At 46.6% G+C, this 20,736-nt stretch overlaps 1 protein-coding gene across 1 annotated transcript in view; it reads left to right on the top strand.

Moving 5' to 3' along the window:
* MAP2K5 (mitogen-activated protein kinase kinase 5) overlaps nt 1–20,736 on the top strand; it is a 244,975-nt gene that overhangs the window by 15,508 nt on the left and 208,731 nt on the right. Inside the window, exons 4-5 of the mRNA XM_029575965.1 lie at nt 11,534–11,603; nt 19,159–19,199. Of these exons, the coding sequence (XP_029431825.1) occupies nt 11,534–11,603; nt 19,159–19,199 (111 nt within the window). The remainder of the gene's footprint in view (nt 1–11,533; nt 11,604–19,158; nt 19,200–20,736) is intronic.

Here is a 20,736-nt window from a genome sequence, read left to right on the forward strand (position 1 = left end):
GGCTGTTTGAGTAATGGAGAAGGCCATCTGTTACTAAAACATACGTACGTAGAATATTTATATACGTGTGCACACGTGACTTTTCAAATGAAAGGTCGTAGTAACCAAGCAAGGAATTGACTAAAACGATCAAAAATAAGAATGTTTGTTTTTTAAACAGAATGCATGTTTGAACCCATTCTGAGCTGAATTCGTGTACATTGCCACCTGTATTTTCACATGGTACGAAGTTCTTTTCCCTCAGCCCAGCTCCAGACCTGTGTTTGAAAATGTAGTGAAACAGCCAGCGCATGTTCTTCCAAACCTGCTCTTCTCTTCCTGCTCACACTTCCTTTTCCCAGAAGCAGAAAAAGTTTCACTTAGGACACTCACTCAGACACAAAAGACCCACTGAAGGAAAATCTTTTCAAGATGATGTTTTCCTTGTATGCAGAAACCGCCATGCCAGAAACCGTCTAATTCCGAGCAGTAATGCACCCTGCCACTTACCGTAGTGAGGAAATGGCTTCCTTCTGAGTGAGTGCATGCATGCAATGGACTCCCATGCTAAATGAGCTTTTACAGCCGCCGGCCCAACTCTCTGCCTGAAGATATTAGACTTGTATCAAACACCAAAGAATTCCAAAAATCATTAAAAACTTATCTTTGTTCTGCCGCTTACAATATTGCCTAACTATCTTTAACTGCCCCCTCCACTGACTTCTGTATTTGTCGTATTGTCTTTTTAGTTTAACTCATTATGTATGTATCATTGTAAACTGCCTAGATGGATTGTTACTAATCTTATTAGCAGTATATAAAAACTTTTAAATAAATAAAATAAATTAAAACTGTAGTGGAATAAAAAAAAGAGAAACATGGTGCACAGTCCTCCAGAACACCCAAGTGTTTTGTTGCCTTCATCTATTCTTCCTGGGGCCCAGCAGGGTTATTTACATAGTAGTATACTACTCATCTGAGATCTTTGGGAGGAGTTGGCCTGCTTACTAAGTAATTGCTCTTTTTCAACCCTCAGCTTGGGACTTCCCTCATGTAATGGCTAATTCAGCTTAATTATCAGTGGAAAAAGCAAGTTTGCCTACTTCCCACCTCCCTGAAGCGTCCACTACACAGTTAGATTCAACTCTGTTACTGAATAAGGAGGCTCACGGGGCAACACCTATATGGGAATTCCTGCACATGCTCAGTAGAGCTTAAAGCTTTACAGCTTGGAGAGACAAGTCCGTTCGGTGCCACTGGATGACGTCTTCCATATATATGGCTAATTGCTTTTTATTCAGGCATTTTCTAGGGGTTTGAGAAATATTGACATTGCATTTCCTTGATGCTGTGAATCATACCAATGGGAAGTTTGTGCTTGAGTATATGTCTAGCTATTAATTTTTTTTATTTATATTTTATTGACTTGTACACAAAACATGGTAATACAGAATTTAGACATAAGAACTGGTACAATAAACATTGTTTAACAAGTGATAAAATCACGGTACATCCGCTTCATGTGTCCCTTTGTTATCTTCGTTCTTCCGCCCCATCACCTTCAGGAACAACCCTCCACACATGTCATCCTCTTTCCCTCCTTCGCCCCGCCCCCCCCTCCCCATTCCATAGTGCTGGCCATCAGTGTAAAATGTACGTTAACTACTTTGACAGCCAAATTGGAGGTTGGCAGCCCTAGAACTGTAGCATCTTTGTATTATGAGGATGCGTTCTTGCTCTGGATATATGGTTCCCATACTTTTTGAAATTGGGGTAAGCGATTATTCCTGATCGCTGAAGGTGACCCATATAATATATTTTGTCCAACCTAGTTAGCACATCTCCCAGTTTGGAGTCTCCCTCTTTTTCCACCAATATGCAGTCTCACACCGAGTTGCTACTACCACATGCATTGCCAGATATCTTTGCCATGCAGTGCCCACATCAGGTACAATGGGTAACAGACACATCTTGGGGTCGGGGATCACTGGTATCCCCCAAACCCCCTTAATGTACGCTATGACTGCTGCCCATGTTCGCTCAATTTTAGGGCATGTCCACCACATGTGATAAAATGTGCCTGGAAAACCACATTCTCTCCAACACGCCTGTGACATTTTATACAGCCGTTCAGGAGTCGGATACCAGCGATATAAGAGCTTATAACCATTTTCCTTTATAGTCGCCGACACCAAACTTCTGCTTATGCTAGCATGACAACTATCCCAAACCCTCTCGGGTAGGGATTCTGGGATATCCTCCTCCCACCGTATTTGAGGGGATAACTTGACCCCCTTTGCCATATTCAATAAAGCGTAGAGAGGTGATATTGGTCTTGTGAAAGTGTTAGCATTTTCACAGTATTTGATAAATATGTGTTTCCCTTGTTGTAATTCTCCTGCTATTCGTTGTGTTGTGAAGACATGTGACGATTGTGAATAAGTGTATAGGTCGGATGATGGAAGAGCATACCGCTCTTGAAGTTCCTGGAAAGATATTCATTTTTGGTGCTTCCATAACTGTCCCACTTGAGTAATTCCCTTCCGCTGCCATCGACGTATGAATGCCTTGTCCATACCCGGGGGGGATTGAGGTATGATGATATGCTTTCCTCTCCCCCATAAGTACCTGTCGCCACTTTGTCCATACCCGCAGCACTACTGTTGTAAATGGTGTGGCTCCAGGGCCCTTTAATCTACCTGTGCTGGGTCTCCTGCAATCGCTCGCTCTATCGCCACCCATGGTTTAATAACACCTTCGGTTTGCCAGCTCACTACTACTACTACTGCCAGTAGGGTAGCAATATAATACCATAACAGATTCGGTATATTGAGTCCCCCACTCAATTTATCTCTGTATAACACTGTTCTTGCCACCCTGGGTGGTTTCCTCTTCCATATGAATAGAAAAAGTTTCCGTTGCCAAATTCTGATTGCCCCGCCCGGGATCCCCACTGGCAAAGTCTGGAATAAATAACAAAACCTAGGAAGGACATTAATTTTGACAGCTGCTATGCAGCCCATCCATGAAATGTCCGTTCTGTCCCATCGGTCTAAATCTTGTTGGACGTTCTGAACCAGGGGATCATAATTTATTTCAAACAACTTATTTATTACTGGACCAATTCTCACCCCCAAATACTTAATCCAATTTATTGCCACTTTGAATGGTAAGTTTGCTGCCAGATCTTTAAATTGTGGCCCACCCATGGAGACATTCAGCAGTTCAGACTTATCCTCATTCATTTTAAAGCCCGAGAGCTTTCCAAACGCCCGAATCTCTTTGAGGAGTTCCTGCAGTGATGTCTCGGGTTTAGTTAATGTGAATAAGAGATCATCAGCAAAAAGGGAGATTTTGTACATGGATTCTCCCACCGTGATCCCATGTATCTCCTGGTGCTTCCTCACCTTTTCCGCTAAAGGCTCTAGCGATAAGGCAAATAGTATCGGGGACAGCGGACAACCCTGACGTGTTCCTCTCTTAACCTGGAAGGGTGGAGAGCAAGCCCCATTAATTTTTATGCGAGCTTGCGGGTTTCCATACAACTTAGTCACCCATCTGATAAAGCGGACTCCCAGGCCCATTTTCTCTAATACCTGAAAAAGATACGGCCAGTGAACCCAGTCAAAGGTATCCACGGATAGGAGAGCCATTCTTAGATCCTGCAGCTATTAAGTTTTAAGATTTATTTTGAGTATAATTATTGCCTATAGTTATTAAGACTGTGATTGGTAGTGGCTCTGACTAATCGGGTTCTTTCATTCCTCTGTGTGTGTGAAAATGAGAAGTAGTGATGAGTCCAACAGAGATCCAAACTCTGCAATAGAGAGGTTTTATATAGGCATGAGGAACAAGTGCTTGTGGCAAATCATAAAATGCTTTTAGCCCCAGCCGAACATGTGTCTGTGTGAATTCAGCAGGGTCCCAACACTTGACCTTATAGCCCCAGCTGAACATGTGTCTATGTGCATTCAGCAGGGTCCCAACACTTGACCTTATAGCTCCAGCCGAACATGTGTCTGTGTGCATTCAGCAGGGTCCCAACACTTGACCTTATAGCCCCAGCTGAACATGTGTCTGTGTGCATTCAGCAGGGTCCCAACACTTGACCTTATAGCCCCAGCTGAACATGTGTCTATGTGCATTCAGCAGGGTCCCAACACTTGACCTTATAGCTCCAGCCGAACATGTGTCTGTGTGCATTCAGCAGGGTCCCAACACTTGACCTTATAGCCCCAGCTGAACATGTCTATGTGTGCATTCAGCAGGGTCCCAACACTTGACCTTATAGCCCCAGCTGAACATGTGTCTGTGTGCATTCAGCAGGGTCCCAACACTTGACCTTATAGCCCCAGCTGAACATGTGTCTGTGTGTGCATTCAGCAGGGTCCCAACACTTGACCTTATAGCCCCAGCCGAACATGTCTATGTGTGCATTCAGCAGGGTCCCAACACTTGACCTTATAGCCCCAGCCGAACATGTCTATGTGTGCATTCAGCAGGGTCCCAACACTTGACCTTTTAGCCCCAGCTGAACATGTGTCTGTGTGTGCATTCAGCAGGGTCCCAACACTTGACCTTTTAGCCCCAGCTGAACATGTGTCTATGTGCATTCAGCAGGGTCCCAACACTTGACCTTATAGCCCCAGCTGAACATGTGTCTGTGTGCATTCAGCAGGGTCCCAACACTTGACCTTATAGCCCCAGCTGAACATGTGTCTGTGTGTGCATTCAGCAGGGTCCCAACACTTGACCTTATAGCCCCAGCCGAACATGTGTCTGTGTGCATTCAGCAGGGTCCCAACACTTGACCTTATAGCCCCAGCCGAACATGTGTCTGTGTGCATTCAGCAGGGTCCCAACACTTGACCTTATAGCCCCAGCCGAACATGTGTCTATGTGCATTCAGCAGGGTCCCAACACTTGACCTTATAGCCCCAGCTGAACATGTCTATGTGTGCATTCAGCAGGGTCCCAACACTTGACCTTTTAGCCCCAGCTGAACATGTGTCTGTGTGCATTCAGTAGGGTCCCAACACTTGACCTTATAGCCCCAGCCGAACATGTGTCTGTGTGCATTCAGCAGGGTCCCAACACTTGACCTTATAGCCCCAGCTGAACATGTCTATGTGTGCATTCAGCAGGGTCCCAACACTTGACCTTATAGCCCCAGCCGAACATGTGTCTGTGTGCATTCAGTAGGGTCCCAACACTTGACCTTATAGTCCCAGCCGAACATGTGTCTGTGTGCATTCAGTAGGGTCCCAACACTTGACCTTATAGCCCCAGCCGAACATGTCTATGTGTGCATTCAGCAGGGTCCCAACACTTGACCTTATAGCTCCAGCCGAACATGTGTCTGTGTGCATTCAGCAGGGTCCCAACACTTGACCTTATAGCCCCAGCTGAACATGTCTATGTGTGCATTCAGCAGGGTCCCAACACTTGACCTTATAGCCCCAGCTGAACATGTGTCTGTGTGCATTCAGCAGGGTCCCAACACTTGACCTTATAGCCCCAGCTGAACATGTGTCTGTGTGTGCATTCAGCAGGGTCCCAACACTTGACCTTATAGCCCCAGCCGAACATGTCTATGTGTGCATTCAGCAGGGTCCCAACACTTGACCTTATAGCCCCAGCCGAACATGTCTATGTGTGCATTCAGCAGGGTCCCAACACTTGACCTTTTAGCCCCAGCTGAACATGTGTCTGTGTGTGCATTCAGCAGGGTCCCAACACTTGACCTTTTAGCCCCAGCTGAACATGTGTCTATGTGCATTCAGCAGGGTCCCAACACTTGACCTTATAGCCCCAGCTGAACATGTGTCTGTGTGCATTCAGCAGGGTCCCAACACTTGACCTTATAGCCCCAGCTGAACATGTGTCTGTGTGTGCATTCAGCAGGGTCCCAACACTTGACCTTATAGCCCCAGCCGAACATGTGTCTGTGTGCATTCAGCAGGGTCCCAACACTTGACCTTATAGCCCCAGCCGAACATGTGTCTGTGTGCATTCAGCAGGGTCCCAACACTTGACCTTATAGCCCCAGCCGAACATGTGTCTATGTGCATTCAGCAGGGTCCCAACACTTGACCTTATAGCCCCAGCTGAACATGTCTATGTGTGCATTCAGCAGGGTCCCAACACTTGACCTTTTAGCCCCAGCTGAACATGTGTCTGTGTGCATTCAGTAGGGTCCCAACACTTGACCTTATAGCCCCAGCCGAACATGTGTCTGTGTGCATTCAGCAGGGTCCCAACACTTGACCTTATAGCCCCAGCTGAACATGTCTATGTGTGCATTCAGCAGGGTCCCAACACTTGACCTTATAGCCCCAGCCGAACATGTGTCTGTGTGCATTCAGTAGGGTCCCAACACTTGACCTTATAGTCCCCAGCCGAACATGTGTCTGTGTGCATTCAGTAGGGTCCCAACACTTGACCTTATAGCCCCAGCCGAACATGTCTATGTGTGCATTCAGCAGGGTCCCAACACTTGACCTTATAGCCCCAGCTGAACATGTCTGTGTGCATTCAGCAGGGTCCCAACACTTGACCTTATAGTCCCAGCCGAACATGTGTCTGTGTGCATTCAGTAGGGTCCCAACACTTGACCTTATAGCCCCAGCCGAACATGTCTATGTGTGCATTCAGCAGGGTCCCAACACTTGACCTTATAGTCCCAGCCGAACATGTGTCTGTGTGCATTCAGTAGGGTCCCAACACTTGACCTTATAGCCCCAGCTGAACATGTCTATGTGTGCATTCAGCAGGGTCCCAACACTTGACCTTATAGTCCCAGCCGAACATGTGTCTGTGTGCATTCAGTAGGGTCCCAACACTTGACCTTATAGCCCCAGCCGAACATGTCTATGTGTGCATTCAGCAGGGTCCCAACACTTGACCTTATAGCCCCAGCTGAACATGTGTCTGTGTGCATTCAGCAGGGTCCCAACACTTGACCTTATAGCCCCAGCCGAACATGTGTCTATGTGCATTCAGTAGGGTCCCAACACTTGACCTTATAGCCCCAGCCGAACATGTGTCTGTGTGCATTCAGTAGGGTCCCAACACTTGACCTTATAGCCCCAGCCGAACATTTATTTATTTATTTATTTATTTATTTATTTATTTATTGTTTTTGTTATACCGAGTTTCATGACAGGCATCACATCAACCCGGTTTACAATTAACAGAGTGTGTAAAGCATAACATAACTTAAAACAATGTTCTCAGTAAGAACCTTGAACTTTAAATACAGTGAATAAATACAGTGAATCAAATAAAGGATGTGAGAAAGTTACAAAAAATCAGGGAAATCAACTTGGAACTGGAAAAGGGGAGAGATTGTACAGAGCAATATTTACATTTTGGCCTATTAATGTAATAGAGTAGCAAAGTGATTAAATAAGAATATGTGAGTAACTGTGGCGGTACATCACTATGAGACGGTACATAAATAACCGGATGCATAAATACGATAATGGTATGATAAAAGCTCAGAAGGTATTGATGAGTGTCAATTTAAGGTTGGTTGATTTGTATTAGGTCCAGTTATAGAATAAGAGTTTGTGCTATTTAATGGAGGTTTTATTCAATTCTTGGAAATGCTTTTTTGAAAAGCCAGGTTTTTAGTCTTTTCCTAAATGTTAGAGAGCATGGCTCCTGTCTCAAATCAAGTGGGATAGAGTTCCAGAGAGTTGGACCTGCTGAAGAGAAGGCTCTAAGACTCAATGATTTATGTTGGTAGGTTTTGGCCTTTGGAATTTGGAGTGACTCTTTGTAGTATTCCCTGATGGGTCTGGCGGAAGTGTATTTTTTAAGAGGTATTTGTAGGTCGAGGTGTGTGTTTTGGTTGATAGTTTTGTATATGATGTTGATGGTTTTGTACATGATTCTATAGTGGATCGGTAGCCAGTGGAGGTTTTTGAGGATGGGTGAGATGTGGTCCATTTTCCTGGAGTTTGTAAGGACTCTGGCTGCAGAGTTCTGAACCATTTGAAGCGGTTTGGTATAGGAACATGTGTCTGTGTGTGCATTCAGCAGGGTCCCAACACTTGACCTTATAGTCCCAGCCGAACATGTGTCTGTGTGTGCATTCAGCAGGGTCCCAACACTTGACCTTATAGTCCCAGCCGAACATGTGTCTGTGTGTGCATTCAGCAGGGTCCCAACACTTGACCTTATAGCCCCAGCCGAACATGTGTCTGTGTGTGCATTCAGTAGGGTCCCAACACTTGACCTTATAGCCCCAGCCGAACATGTGTCTGTGTGTGCATTCAGTAGGGTCCCAACACTTGACCTTATAGCCCCAGCCGAACATGTGTCTGTGTGTGCATTCAGCAGGGTCCCAACACTTGACCTTATAGCCCCAGCCGAACATGTGTCTGTGTGTGCATTCAGTAGGGTCCCAACACTTGACCTTATAGCCCCAGCCGAACATGTGTCTGTGTGTGCATTCAGTAGGGTCCCAACACTTGACCTTATAGCCCCAGCCGAACATGTGTCTATGTGTGCATTCAGTAGGGTCCCAACACTTGACCTTATAGCCCCAGCCGAACAGGTGTCTGTGTGTGCATTCAGTAGGGTCCCAACACTTGACCTTATAGCCCCAGCCGAACATGTGTCTGTGTGTGCATTCAGCAGGGTCCCAACACTTGACCTTATAGCCCCAGCCGAACATGTGTCTGTGTGTGCATTCAGCAGGGTCCCAACACTTGACCTTATAGCCCCAGCCGAACATGTCTGTGTGCATTCAGTAGGGTCCCAACACTTGACCTTATAGCCCCAGCCGAACATGTGTCTGTGTGTGCATTCAGCAGGGTCCCAACACTTGACCTTATAGCCCCAGCCGAACATGTGTCTGTGTGTGCATTCAGTAGGGTCCCAACACTTGACCTTTTAGCCCCAGCTGAACATGTGTCTGTGATTGCATTCAGCAGGGTCCCAACACTTGACCTTATAGCCCCAGCCGAACATGTGTCTATGTGCATTCAGTAGGGTCCCAACACTTGACCTTATAGCCCCAGCTGAACATGTGTCTATGTGCATTCAGTAGGGTCCCAACACTTGACCTTATAGCCCCAGCCGAACATGTGTCTGTGTGTGCATTCAGCAGGGTCCCAACACTTGACCTTATAGCCCCAGCCGAACATGTGTCTGTGTGTGCATTCAGCAGGGTCCCATCACTTGACCTTATAGCCCCAGCCGAACATGTGTCTGTGTGTGCATTCAGTAGGGTCCCAACACTTGACCTTTTAGCCCCAGCTGAACATGTGTCTGTGATTGCATTCAGCAGGGTCCCAACACTTGACCTTATAGCCCCAGCCGAACATGTGTCTGTGTGTGCATTCAGTAGGGTCCCAACACTTGACCTTTTAGCCCCAGCTGAACATGTGTCTGTGTGTGCATTCAGCAGGGTCCCAACACTTGACCTTATAGCCCCAGCCGAACATGTGTCTGTGTGCATTCAGTAGGGTCCCAACACTTGACCTTATAGCTCCAGCTGAACATGTCTATGTGTGCATTCAGCAGGGTCCCAACACTTGACCTTATAGTCCCAGCCGAACATGTGTCTGTGTGTGCATTCAGCAGGGTCCCAACACTTGACCTTATAGCCCCAGCTGAACATGTGTCTGTGTGCATTCAGTAGGGTCCCAACACTTGACCTTATAGCCCCAGCCGAACATGTGTCTGTGTGTGCATTCAGCAGGGTCCCAACACTTGACCTTATAGCCCCAGCTGAACATGTGTCTGTGTGTGCATTCAGTAGGGTCCCAACACTTGACCTTATAGCCCCAGCTGAACATGTGTCTGTGTGCATTCAGCAGGGTCCCAACACTTGACCTTTTAGCCCCAGCTGAACATGTGTCTGTGATTGCATTCAGCAGGGTCCCAACACTTGACCTTATAGCCCCAGCCGAACATGTGTCTGTGTGTGCATTCAGTAGGGTCCCAACACTTGACCTTTTAGCCCCAGCCGAACATGTGTCTGTGTGCATTCAGCAGGGTCCCAACACTTGACCTTATAGCCCCAGCTGAACATGTCTATGTGTGCATTCAGCAGGGTCCCAACACTTGACCTTATAGCCCCAGCTGAACATGTGTCTGTGTGTGCATTCAGTAGGGTCCCAACACTTGACCTTATAGCCCCAGCTGAACATGTGTCTGTGTGCATTCAGCAGGGTCCCAACACTTGACCTTATAGCCCCAGCCGAACATGTGTCTATGTGCATTCAGCAGGGTCCCACTTGACCTTATAGCCCCAGCTGAACATGTGTCTGTGTGCATTCAGCAGGGTCCCACTTGACCTTATAGCCCCAGCTGAACATGTGTCTGTGTGCATTCAGCAGGGTCCCAACACTTGACCTTATAGCCCCAGCCGAACATGTGTCTGTGTGCATTCAGTAGGGTCCCAACACTTGACCTTATAGCCCCAGCCGAACATGTGTCTGTGTGTGCATTCAGCAGGGTCCCAACACTTGACCTTTTAGCCCCAGCTGAACATGTGTCTGTGATTGCATTCAGCAGGGTCCCAACACTTGACCTTATAGCCCCAGCCGAACATGTGTCTGTGTGTGCATTCAGTAGGGTCCCAACACTTGACCTTTTAGCCCCAGCTGAGCATGTGTCTGTGTGCATTCAGCAGGGTCCCAACACTTGACCTTATAGCCCCAGCTGAACATGTCTATGTGTGCATTCAGCAGGGTCCCAACACTTGACCTTATAGCCCCAGCTGAACATGTGTCTGTGTGTGCATTCAGTAGGGTCCCAACACTTGACCTTTTAGCCCCAGCTGAACATGTGTCTGTGTGCATTCAGCAGGGTCCCAACACTTGACCTTATAGCCCCAGCTGAACATGTCTATGTGTGCATTCAGCAGGGTCCCAACACTTCACCTTATAGCCCCAGCTGAACATGTGTCTGTGTGCATTCAGCAGGGTCCCAACACTTGACCTTATAGCCCCAGCCGAACATGTGTCTATGTGCATTCAGCAGGGTCCCAACACTTGACCTTATAGCCCCAGCTGAACATGTGTCTGTGTGCATTCAGCAGGGTCCCACTTGACCTTATAGCCCCAGCTGAACATGTGTCTGTGTGCATTCAGCAGGGTCCCACTTGACCTTATAGCCCCAGCTGAACATGTGTCTGTGTGCATTCAGCAGGGTCCCAACACTTGACCTTATAGCTCCAGCTGAACATGTGTCTATGTGCATTCAGCAGGGTCCCACTTGACCTTATAGCCCCAGCTGAACATGTGTCTGTGTGCATTCAGCAGGGTCCCAACACTTGACCTTATAGCTCCAGCTGAACATGTGTCTATGTGCATTCAGCAGGGTCCCACTTGACCTTATAGCCCCAGCTGAACATGTGTCTATGTGCATTCAGCAGGGTCCCAACACTTGACCTTATAGCCCCAGCCAAACATGTGTCTATGTGTGCATTCAGCAGGGTCCCAACACTTGACCTTTAGCCCCAGCTGAACATGTGTCTGTGTGCATTCAGCAGGGTCCCAACACTTGACCTTAATCTTCTTTCTGCTTTTCTCTGCAGTATTATGGCACAGTAATGGAGCAACAGGTCAATGGGCAATTAACGGATCCTCTGCAAATCTATCCAAGAGGTAAACTTTACTGGTTTCTAATTCCTCATTAACTCTCACTTTTTAAACCCTTTTATCAACCATTCTGTTTCCAAAAAATGGGACTAGTTGCCATTAAAAGTAGTGGGAAGCCCCAGATATCCAAACCTTCAATAGTGTTACCAGTTTGGTCAGTTTGTGTTAGAAAGCCAGGAGTCAACTGGAATCCGACAGGATGCTGAGTCACATCCAAATATGTTCCACTCCCTGTTATCTGCCTTCACATAAGATAAGGCCAGGACTGTATAACATCTGCATACATCTGGCTTACAGGCTCAGATGTGGAATGGCCAGTGCAGCCATAAGAACACTAGAGGTGCTGATAATTGTGCATCCTCTCTGTGAAGATAGATAAAAGCAAGGAACTTTGTGAAGCAATTTTCTGGGCTTTGCAGAAATGGATATTCTCCATCGACAAGCAGGCATGAATCAGTCATAACAGGTGGGTGATGTCATCTTTCAGTTCAATGTATTTAACTTAATATACAGCTCATAAACTGTTTATCAGAGCAGTTCTGATAGCACCGACACAGACCCAGCTCTCTGACCTCAGTAAAAGTCTTACTGAGCATGTGTGGGAGTTTCTGTGCACCCTTGCTGCCTCGTGAGCCCCTCAGTCGTTCTTTATCTGACCTACCACATGGACGTGTCTCTCTTAAAATGGTTTTCCTTTCCTGGCTTTGTTTCTTCTACCTTGAGTTCGCACTTGCAGCTTGTTTTTCTTCCCTTCGCTGCCTTAGCCGCATCACCAGAGAACTGTTCAATTCTAAAGAAAAAAAAAAAGAATAAGTAAAAGAAGTTAATGGAGAAATCAAAGAGCAAGAAGCCTGCGGTTAGTGGGTTTAAGGCCTACATTTGTGGAAACCATGTCTGTCTCCTACTGCTGCTTGGGGCTGGATCATGATGTTCCCAACTGTTATAGTTGTTATAGTTCAATGTAAAGCTCTGGAATTTGTTGCCAGAGGATGTGGTTAGTGCAGTTAGTGTAGCTGGGTTCAAAAAAGGTTTGGATAAGTTCTTGGAGGAGATGTCCATTAACTGCTATTAATCAAGTTTACTTAGGGAATAGCCACTGCTATTAATTGCATCAGTAGCATGAGATCATCTTAGTGTTTGGGTAATTGCCAGGTTCTTGTGACCTGGATTGGCCTCTGTTGGAAACAGGATGCTGGCTTGATGACCCTTGGTCTGACCCAGCATGACAATTTCTTATGGTCAAATGTCTCCAAGGGTGCAGCAACAGAAGGCACTGTTGGTAAGACCCCAAAGCCTCAGCCTCCTGGGAGCAACGACTCGTCCAATTCTGAGCACCACAAGAAGCCAAGGAGGGCTTCAACTTCCTGGCTTTCCTGCAAATCAGGGAAGCCTCCACCCACCCACTCCTCTTCCAGTGGCTCGGGCTTCTGGAACCACCACAGGTTAGGGGTTGAATGAGGTGTGGAAGATGGTGCCAGATGAGGCAGCAAGAAGAGTGCCTAAGTGGCATGAAGGATCTCTCTTAGTCAACCTCCTTTGGGATTGAAGAAACCCAGCGCCATCTGCATGGGGTTCTGCAGGAGCGGACCATTTCTTGATGCAGAGATGGGAGAGAGCTTTTTCTGCACAGGTGCCTTCATTCTATAGGGTGTAGAAGATTCCTGTGTTGCTAAGCTATTTATTCTCCTCAGACCTGGTGCAAGCCTGGGTGCTATATATCTCACGGCGCAGAGCAGTCAGCTCCCTTGGAGTGGAATGCAAAGCTCCTTTAATCTTGTCTGAGCAGAGTGTGTCATTTTGTAGGTACAGGAGTCGTGCAGAAGGTGGTTTTACTGGTGCTGGCAATAAGCAACCAGCATGAAGTGTGTCAGAAGCTGCCGCTTCTGCAGTTGTAACCACTGGCTCCAGACTCCTACCTGATGTCACTGGTTCAGCAGCCTTCAGTGAGGGTGAACCAATCTGCATTTCTGAAGAGGATGTGGCTCCCTCAGCCAGTGAGAGCCCAGCTGGCGTAGCGAATGAATTTCTTTGCCTCCTTGAGTCCTAAAGACCAGAAAGGAAGGTTGAAGCCTCTCGTGTCCAGGATGGAGGGGTTTTAATCTCCATCTCCAGTTTTCAGGGCTTAAGAAGACAAACTTTTCACTCGCACCAATAGCTGGGCTCCCACTGACTGAGGGATCCTTTGCACTGGAGTTGGAGGAGAGACATCCACCCAGATTAGTTTATCCTCACCAAGGGCAGCGGATACCGGCTATGCCAAGTAGAAGCTCAGAACCATGGTAGTTGCAACTGCAGAAGTGGAAGGTTCTGATACAATTCATGCCAGTTGCACAGATGCCTCTCACTGATGCTGGATCTGATTGGTGCTGGTAAAACCACCTGCGCAAAGGCTCCAAGATAAGTTCAAGATGAACTACTTGTCGATGATTCTTCCTTTTATTCAAGCAAGGGATTGGATGTGCACTTTGGACCTGAAAGATGTTTAGGTACATGTTCTCATTCACCTCACCCATCGAAATTTTCTCAGGTTCATGGTGAAGGACGTGTACTACCAATACAAGGTACTTCCATTTGGGCTGTTGGTAGCCTTGAGAGTATTCACATCATGTCTTCCCATCCTAGCTGTGCAAGTTTGTCAGCAGTGCTCTTCGTGTTCCCATACCTAGATGACTGGTTAATGATGGGCCCTGGGGTTCCTTGTCAATTTGTAAAAATCCAGCTTGGTCCCATTTCAAAGGATTCAGTTCATAGGAGCCTGGATAAACTTCCTTCAGGAGAAAGTGTTCCTCCCTATCAAAAATTTCAGACTTATGCTAGGCCTGGTGAAGTCCCTTCTACAGATGACAGTAAGATCTATCTGTTCTTCCATCCCACATGGCTGCAGTGGTACATATAATTCCTTGGACTCATCTGCACATGCAGGGTCTTCTATAGGACCTCCAAGGTCAATGAGATCAATTGGTCCAGCCACTAGCCCATCAAATCTCTGTGACTCCCGAGGTGTGAATGTCTCTCCTGTGGTAAATGAACTGGAAGTCCTGTTAGCTGGTCTCTCACTACATGTTCTGATGCTTCAAGTCACCCTGCCCCACTGATGCTTCTACCAAGGGGTGGAGAGCACACACCAATGCTGCCTGTCTCAGGACATATGGTCCCTGGCAGTGAGTCAACTACAAATCAACTGTCTGGAGTGGAGATCCATCTATATGCTCTAGGGGCTTTCTCCAAACAGCTCTTGAACAAGAGAATCTTGATCCAGATTGACAAATAGGTGGTCATGATTTATGTCGGCAAGTAAGGAGAAATGGGCTCATATGCCCTTTGTGAAGAGGCCCTCCGAATCTGATTATGGGCTAATCATTGCAACATACATTTCCAAGCACCCTACTTACCAGGAGTCCAGAATGTATTGGTGGACCATCTCAGCAGAATTCTGCAACAGCGTATGTCAGTGATCAACCTGTTCACATCGGTGGTCAACAAGAAAGTTGAGAACAACTGCTCCATGCATCTGGGTAACTATAGATTACCTTCTGATGCCTTTGTGCTAGACTGGAGCTTTGGTCTACTCTTTGCTTGCCCTTTAATCTCTCTCATTGCCAGAACTGCCCAGAAGATCCTTCAGGACAGGGTGAGGGTGATCCTCATAGCAATGGTCTGGCCACAGTAAGTGAGGTATTCATATCTCATCTGTTTGTCCAGTCAATTTCTGATCCCTTTGGGGATGTCTCTGATTCTCATGACACAGCAGGCTCTGCCATCCAAACGTGCCATGCTTGCCCTTACAGCATGGATGTTGAGTGCACGGTAATCTCTTCTCTAAGGAGATGGAGGATATGCTTATCTCAACCCAAAAGCCTTTGTCCAAAAAATCCTGCAATTTCAAGTGGATTTAAACATCTGGATCCCTTCTCCTGTAGATGAAGGGACTTGCTCCAATACTTGATTTTCTTCTCATTCCTCAAGTCTTAGTACCTTCGTAAGTCAAGATTCATCTCCGTGCCACTGCACCATACCACCAGCAATTGAAAGGAGCTCAGTCTCTCTCTGCTCTTCAGTGTCTAAGTTCATGAAAGGTTTCTGGTGTTGTAAGTCTCCGGTTAGTAAACCTTGGGTGATTTGGGACCTCAATGTCATCCTAACTCAGTTTATGAAATTTCACTTCAAACTTCTCGAAGTTTCTCTCTTGGAAAGTGTTTCTTATTGCCGTCACTTTGGCGTGAAAAGTAAGTGAACTACAGGCTCTGATTTCATATTCATCACATCTTCAGTTCCTTCCAAAAGTGATAGCTGCATGGCACATTAACCAAACTATTGCGCTGCCTACTTTCTTTCCAAGACCACGGGCTCCAAAAGAGTCCTGACCTATTACCAAAAGGGACTCAGCCTCTTCCTCATCTGTTCATGTACTGTGATCCCAATAGTTTGGGAAGGGCAGTTGCCAAAAATAACTGTCTAGTGATGGAAGTGGTGCAGGTAAGAGGAGAGAAGTCCACGTCTTATTGTTTAGATCGTGGAGTGCCCCAGGGATCCCTGTTGTCTCCTCTACTTTTTGTTAATGTTTTTTATGCAACCATTGCAGTTTAGGCTTCTTGGGAGATACCTACGTGGCTGACATGCAGGTGATCTGTCGTGGCTGACATGCAGGTGATATGTCCGCTGGGGTGAGATTTAGTGGTAGCCTTAGATAAGGTGCAAGAGGGTTTAAAAGCACTCAAGGAATAGATGTCAAGTAACTTAGTTTTAAATGAAGGAAAGCCAGAATGGATGATGTTCACAACTACAGAGGTACCTAGACCTTTAAAATTAGAAGTGGGTAATATCTCCTGCATGGGTGCGCCAGTAATCCAAAATTTAGGGGTACATTATGATAAGCTGTCTTTTGAAACACAAATCTCACTGATGGTGTGAAGGATGTTCTTTAAGTTGCATTAATTGAAGAAAATCAGGGGTCTGGTGAACTCTCAAGTGTTTCGGATAATATTTCAGGCGCTGGTGATGCTGGTGTTTGACCACTGTAATAGGCTAATGATGGGAATGACAGCAAAGAATATTCAGCGGCTCCAGTTAATGCACAATATGGTGGCCAGATTAGTTTTTGCTTTCCCAAGGAGACATAGTGCTAGACCACTTCTAGATGAATTATACTGGCTTCCCATCAAAGAAAGGGTAAAATATAAGATCATGACTCTGTATAAGGTGGTTGAAGATGAGGGAGCTAATTATTTATGGAGGCTAGTAAGTAGACATGTCCTAATCTACGATCTGCAAATGGCGCCTTGTTTATTGTCAATAGCTAAAGCCAGAAGAATGCTGGACTACATAGAGAGAGGAATAACCAGTAAGAAAAAAGAGGTGATAAAGCCCTTGTACAGGTCCTTGGTGAGGCCTCACCTGTAGTACTGTATTTAGTTCTGGAGACCGAATCTCAAAAAGAATAGAGACAGGATAGAGGCAGTTCAGAGAAGAACGACCAAAATGGTGAGGGGTCAGCTTTGGAAGACCTATGAGGAGAGGCTGAAGGATCTCAATCTGTATACCCTGGAAGAGAGGAGGTACAGGGGAGATATGATACAGACCTTCAGATACCTGAAGGGTTTTAATGTTGAACAATCGTTAAACCTTTTCCATTGGAAAGAAATCAATAGAACTAGGGGTCATGAAATGAAACACCAGGGAGGACTAATCAGAACCAACATCAGGAAATATTTCTCCACAGAGAGGGTGGTGGATGCCTGGAATGCTCTTCTGGAGGAGGTGGTGAAGACAAAAACAGTGAAAGAATTCAAAAGGGGCATGGGATAAACATTGTGGATCTCTAAAGGCTAAAGGATGGGAATGAGGAAAATAGTGCATGGGGGTTATTTGCTGGTGCGGCGGTTACTACCCTTAACCAATAAGCCTTCATACTGTTGATGCAACGCCATCATTGTTTGATTGAATGGCACAACCTGTTATTGTAAGACTTGAAGCTTCAACTCGAGGTTCTTCTTGATGCAGCTATCCCGAAAAACCATGTTGGGGGATCATTGATGACGTCTGACATCATAAGAATCAATAAATATTCTTGTGTAACTTGCTTTAAGGTTTGTGGACATCACAGTCTGTTGACCATTCCTCCTTTGTTGCAGATTCATGCTGATGGTTTGGCCTCTATACCGTGTGATTTTGCGCTAACTCACGCCATGCCAACATATCTATAGAATAGGTGGATTTCAATAATTCAGAATTATCAACCAAGGAAGAAATAGCTTCTCCTGTGGAGTCCCATTCGCCACATTTTCAGCACTATGGGGCATTTCTGCCAATTTTTTGTATCATTGGTTAGTGAGGTGGGTACAACAGCTCAGTAAAACCTTTACTGAGATCTCTGTTGGTGCTGTCAGATATCACCATCCACATGCTATGGCTGATTCATCCTGCTGTCTGCGGAGAACCCTGTTTATAGGTAAGCAAACTTGCTGCATTATCCTTGGGGAACCAGTCAGAGCCTGGTGATTGGGGGAAGAAAGGGTTTTTGTATACATACAGTGGCTACCAATGTAATTCTTGTAAAACTGAGGACTTTTGAATACATATTACTCCTTGTTCTGCTTGTTTAAATCCACCGTCTTTCCATAGAGAAGTGGCATATCTGTCTTCTGCTGTATTCAAAACATCCATTTCCATAAAAAGAGTACAAAGACATAAATTAGTAATGCTTCATTACATTTCGTATGAAGGGTGGGAAAACCACAATTGCTCTCTCCACCTCACATGGACTCACCACAATGAGCTTGGGGTCTCTCCAAATCTGTCCCTAATACTGGCATGCTCTGCATTATATTTTGTACTGGCAGACGAGGGGTAAAGTGCCTGTGGGCTTGAGAGAGAAGGAAAAAGAAAAATCAAATTCACACCTTGAAGACAATCAATCACAATTGACAAGCCCTTTAACATACCAATGGAGGGCACTGTGGGAACAGCCGGTTCCGTGTAAGCAGAAACCTTTCATCATTCTAGAGCAGGACGTGAGGACAGTGCCCTGAGCTTGGGCAACACTGCAGGAATAATCCCTTTAATCTGTAAAAACCCTGCGCTGGCTTCCATTGCTAGATCTGTCTCCCTAGCTTTCTTCCATCAGGACTCCTTTTTAACTCTCGTCCCAGAATTTAAAAAATAAAAAAAAAAGAGCAGTGCAAAAATGAGCACAGTTCCTTCGTGGATCAATTCCTCCTGGAACGGAATTTCGAATGATGTAAAAAAAAAAAAAAAAAAAAAGAAAGCACACTGCGTGACTCGAGGGATCCTGAAGCGTTTCGGGTGATACCGCAGTGCTTTAAGCAGAAATGAGAATTTGTAGGAGGTGCTGGAGGAAGGCTCTTTTTGCATTTATAAATGCTCACTCCTGCAAGTTAAAAATCATGTTTCCGAATTCCCGCATGGGGTCTCAAGAGCCTATTCTCAATCATTTCTTGCTGCTAATTTTGGTGTCGCCCTCATTTCTTTTTAAACGATTCGTTTGGAGCAAATTTGTAAATGGCCCTGATGTATTCTACAATTTAGTCAATTACTGTTTCAGCCTGCAAGCCTCCTGGGAAACGGAACATACATGGCCTGAAGGTAGGCGTCTCAATAATTGTTTCAGAAAGTTGGCTGGATTTGTAATGCTGTGTTCCACTTATTGAAATGTCACAGAAAACTGCTCTTTCTCCAGCTCTGACAAGCAGGGCTTTTTCAGCCAGGGATGGCAGCAGGATTGTTCCCTGCCGGGTGCTGCTCACGGTCTGCTTTCTGCTGCAAAATCAGAATCAACTCAATTCATGTCAAACTGCATCATTATGAAAAGATGATTCTTTTCTGTTTTGGGAAATTAAGAGAATAAAAATAAATTTCAGCTATTTCTCTTTTAAATTAATCTTTTTTTTTTTTTTTGCCCCAGCAGTTTCCTCCTGCCTCTTTGGTCCTCTAGTTTGGCTGTGAGCAGGGCGTCCATGTTGCCACTGCAGCTTTGTGGTGCTGGCTCTGTGCCAGGGCGTCCGCGTTGCCACTGCAGCTTTGTGGTGCTGGCTCTGTGCCAGGGCGTCCACGTTGCCACTGCAGCTTTGTGGTGCTGGCTCTGTGCCAGGGCGTCCACGTTGCCACTGCAGCTTTGTGGTGCTGGCTCTGTGCCAGGGCATCCACGTTGCCACTGCAGCTTTGTGGTGCTGGCTCTGTGCCAGGGTGTCCGCGTTGCCACTGCAGCTTTGTGGTGCTGGCTCTGTGCCAGGCCGCCCGCGTTGCCACTGCAGCTTTGTGGTGCTGGCTCTGTGCCAGGGCGTCCGCGTTGCCACTGCAGCTTTGTGGTGCTGGCTCTGTGCCAGGGCGTCCGCGTTGCCACTGCAGCTTTGTGGTGCTGGCTCTGTGCCAGGGCGTCCGCGTTGCCACTGCAGCTTTGTGGTGCTGGCTCTGTGCCAGGGCGTCCGCGTTGCCACTGCAGCTTTGTGGTGCTGGCTCTGTGCCAGGGCGTCCGCGTTGCCACTGCAGCTTTGTGGTGCTGGCTCTGTGCCAGGGCGTCCGCGTTGCCACTGCAGCTTTGTGGTGCTGGCTCTGTGCCAGGGCGTCCGCGTTGCCACTGCAGCTTTGTGGTGCTGGCTCTGTGCCAGGGCGTCCACGTTGCCACTGCAGCTTTGTGGTGCTGGCTCTGTGCCAGGGCGTCCACGTTGCCACTGCAGCAGTCTGGCTTTGCGATGCTGTCTCGGCAAGGCGTGTGCATGGGCTTTATGGCGCTGGCTCAGTGTGGTACACGTGGAATGATGTGGTTTGCATGTAAAGGCTTTAAAGGAGGACTGTCCTGCTGCAGCCTGAGGTTTGGCTCACCCACCTGTCTGGAGCAGTCAGGCCTGGGTCACTGCAGAGCTAGTGCTTTCAGTCAGGTGCCATGCATGCCACCTCAGATGGGGGCGGCAGAGACCATTGAAAGGTGAAAAAGGCAAAAAAAGTCTAGATACATCTGTTTTGTTTGAGCACCTCACCTGTCAGATTGTGCCACAAGTCAACAGTTGTTAAATAATTGTTGTTACGTACCTTGAATATTTATGAGGAGGCATGAAGCACTGACAGGTGTGGTTCAAACATATCACTGCCCAGTACAGCAACTACTTCCCTGGGTTTAAATTCC

This window comes from Rhinatrema bivittatum, chromosome 13, assembly GCF_901001135.1.
Source record: "Rhinatrema bivittatum chromosome 13, aRhiBiv1.1, whole genome shotgun sequence".
Lineage (NCBI taxonomy): Eukaryota > Metazoa > Chordata > Amphibia > Gymnophiona > Rhinatrematidae > Rhinatrema > Rhinatrema bivittatum.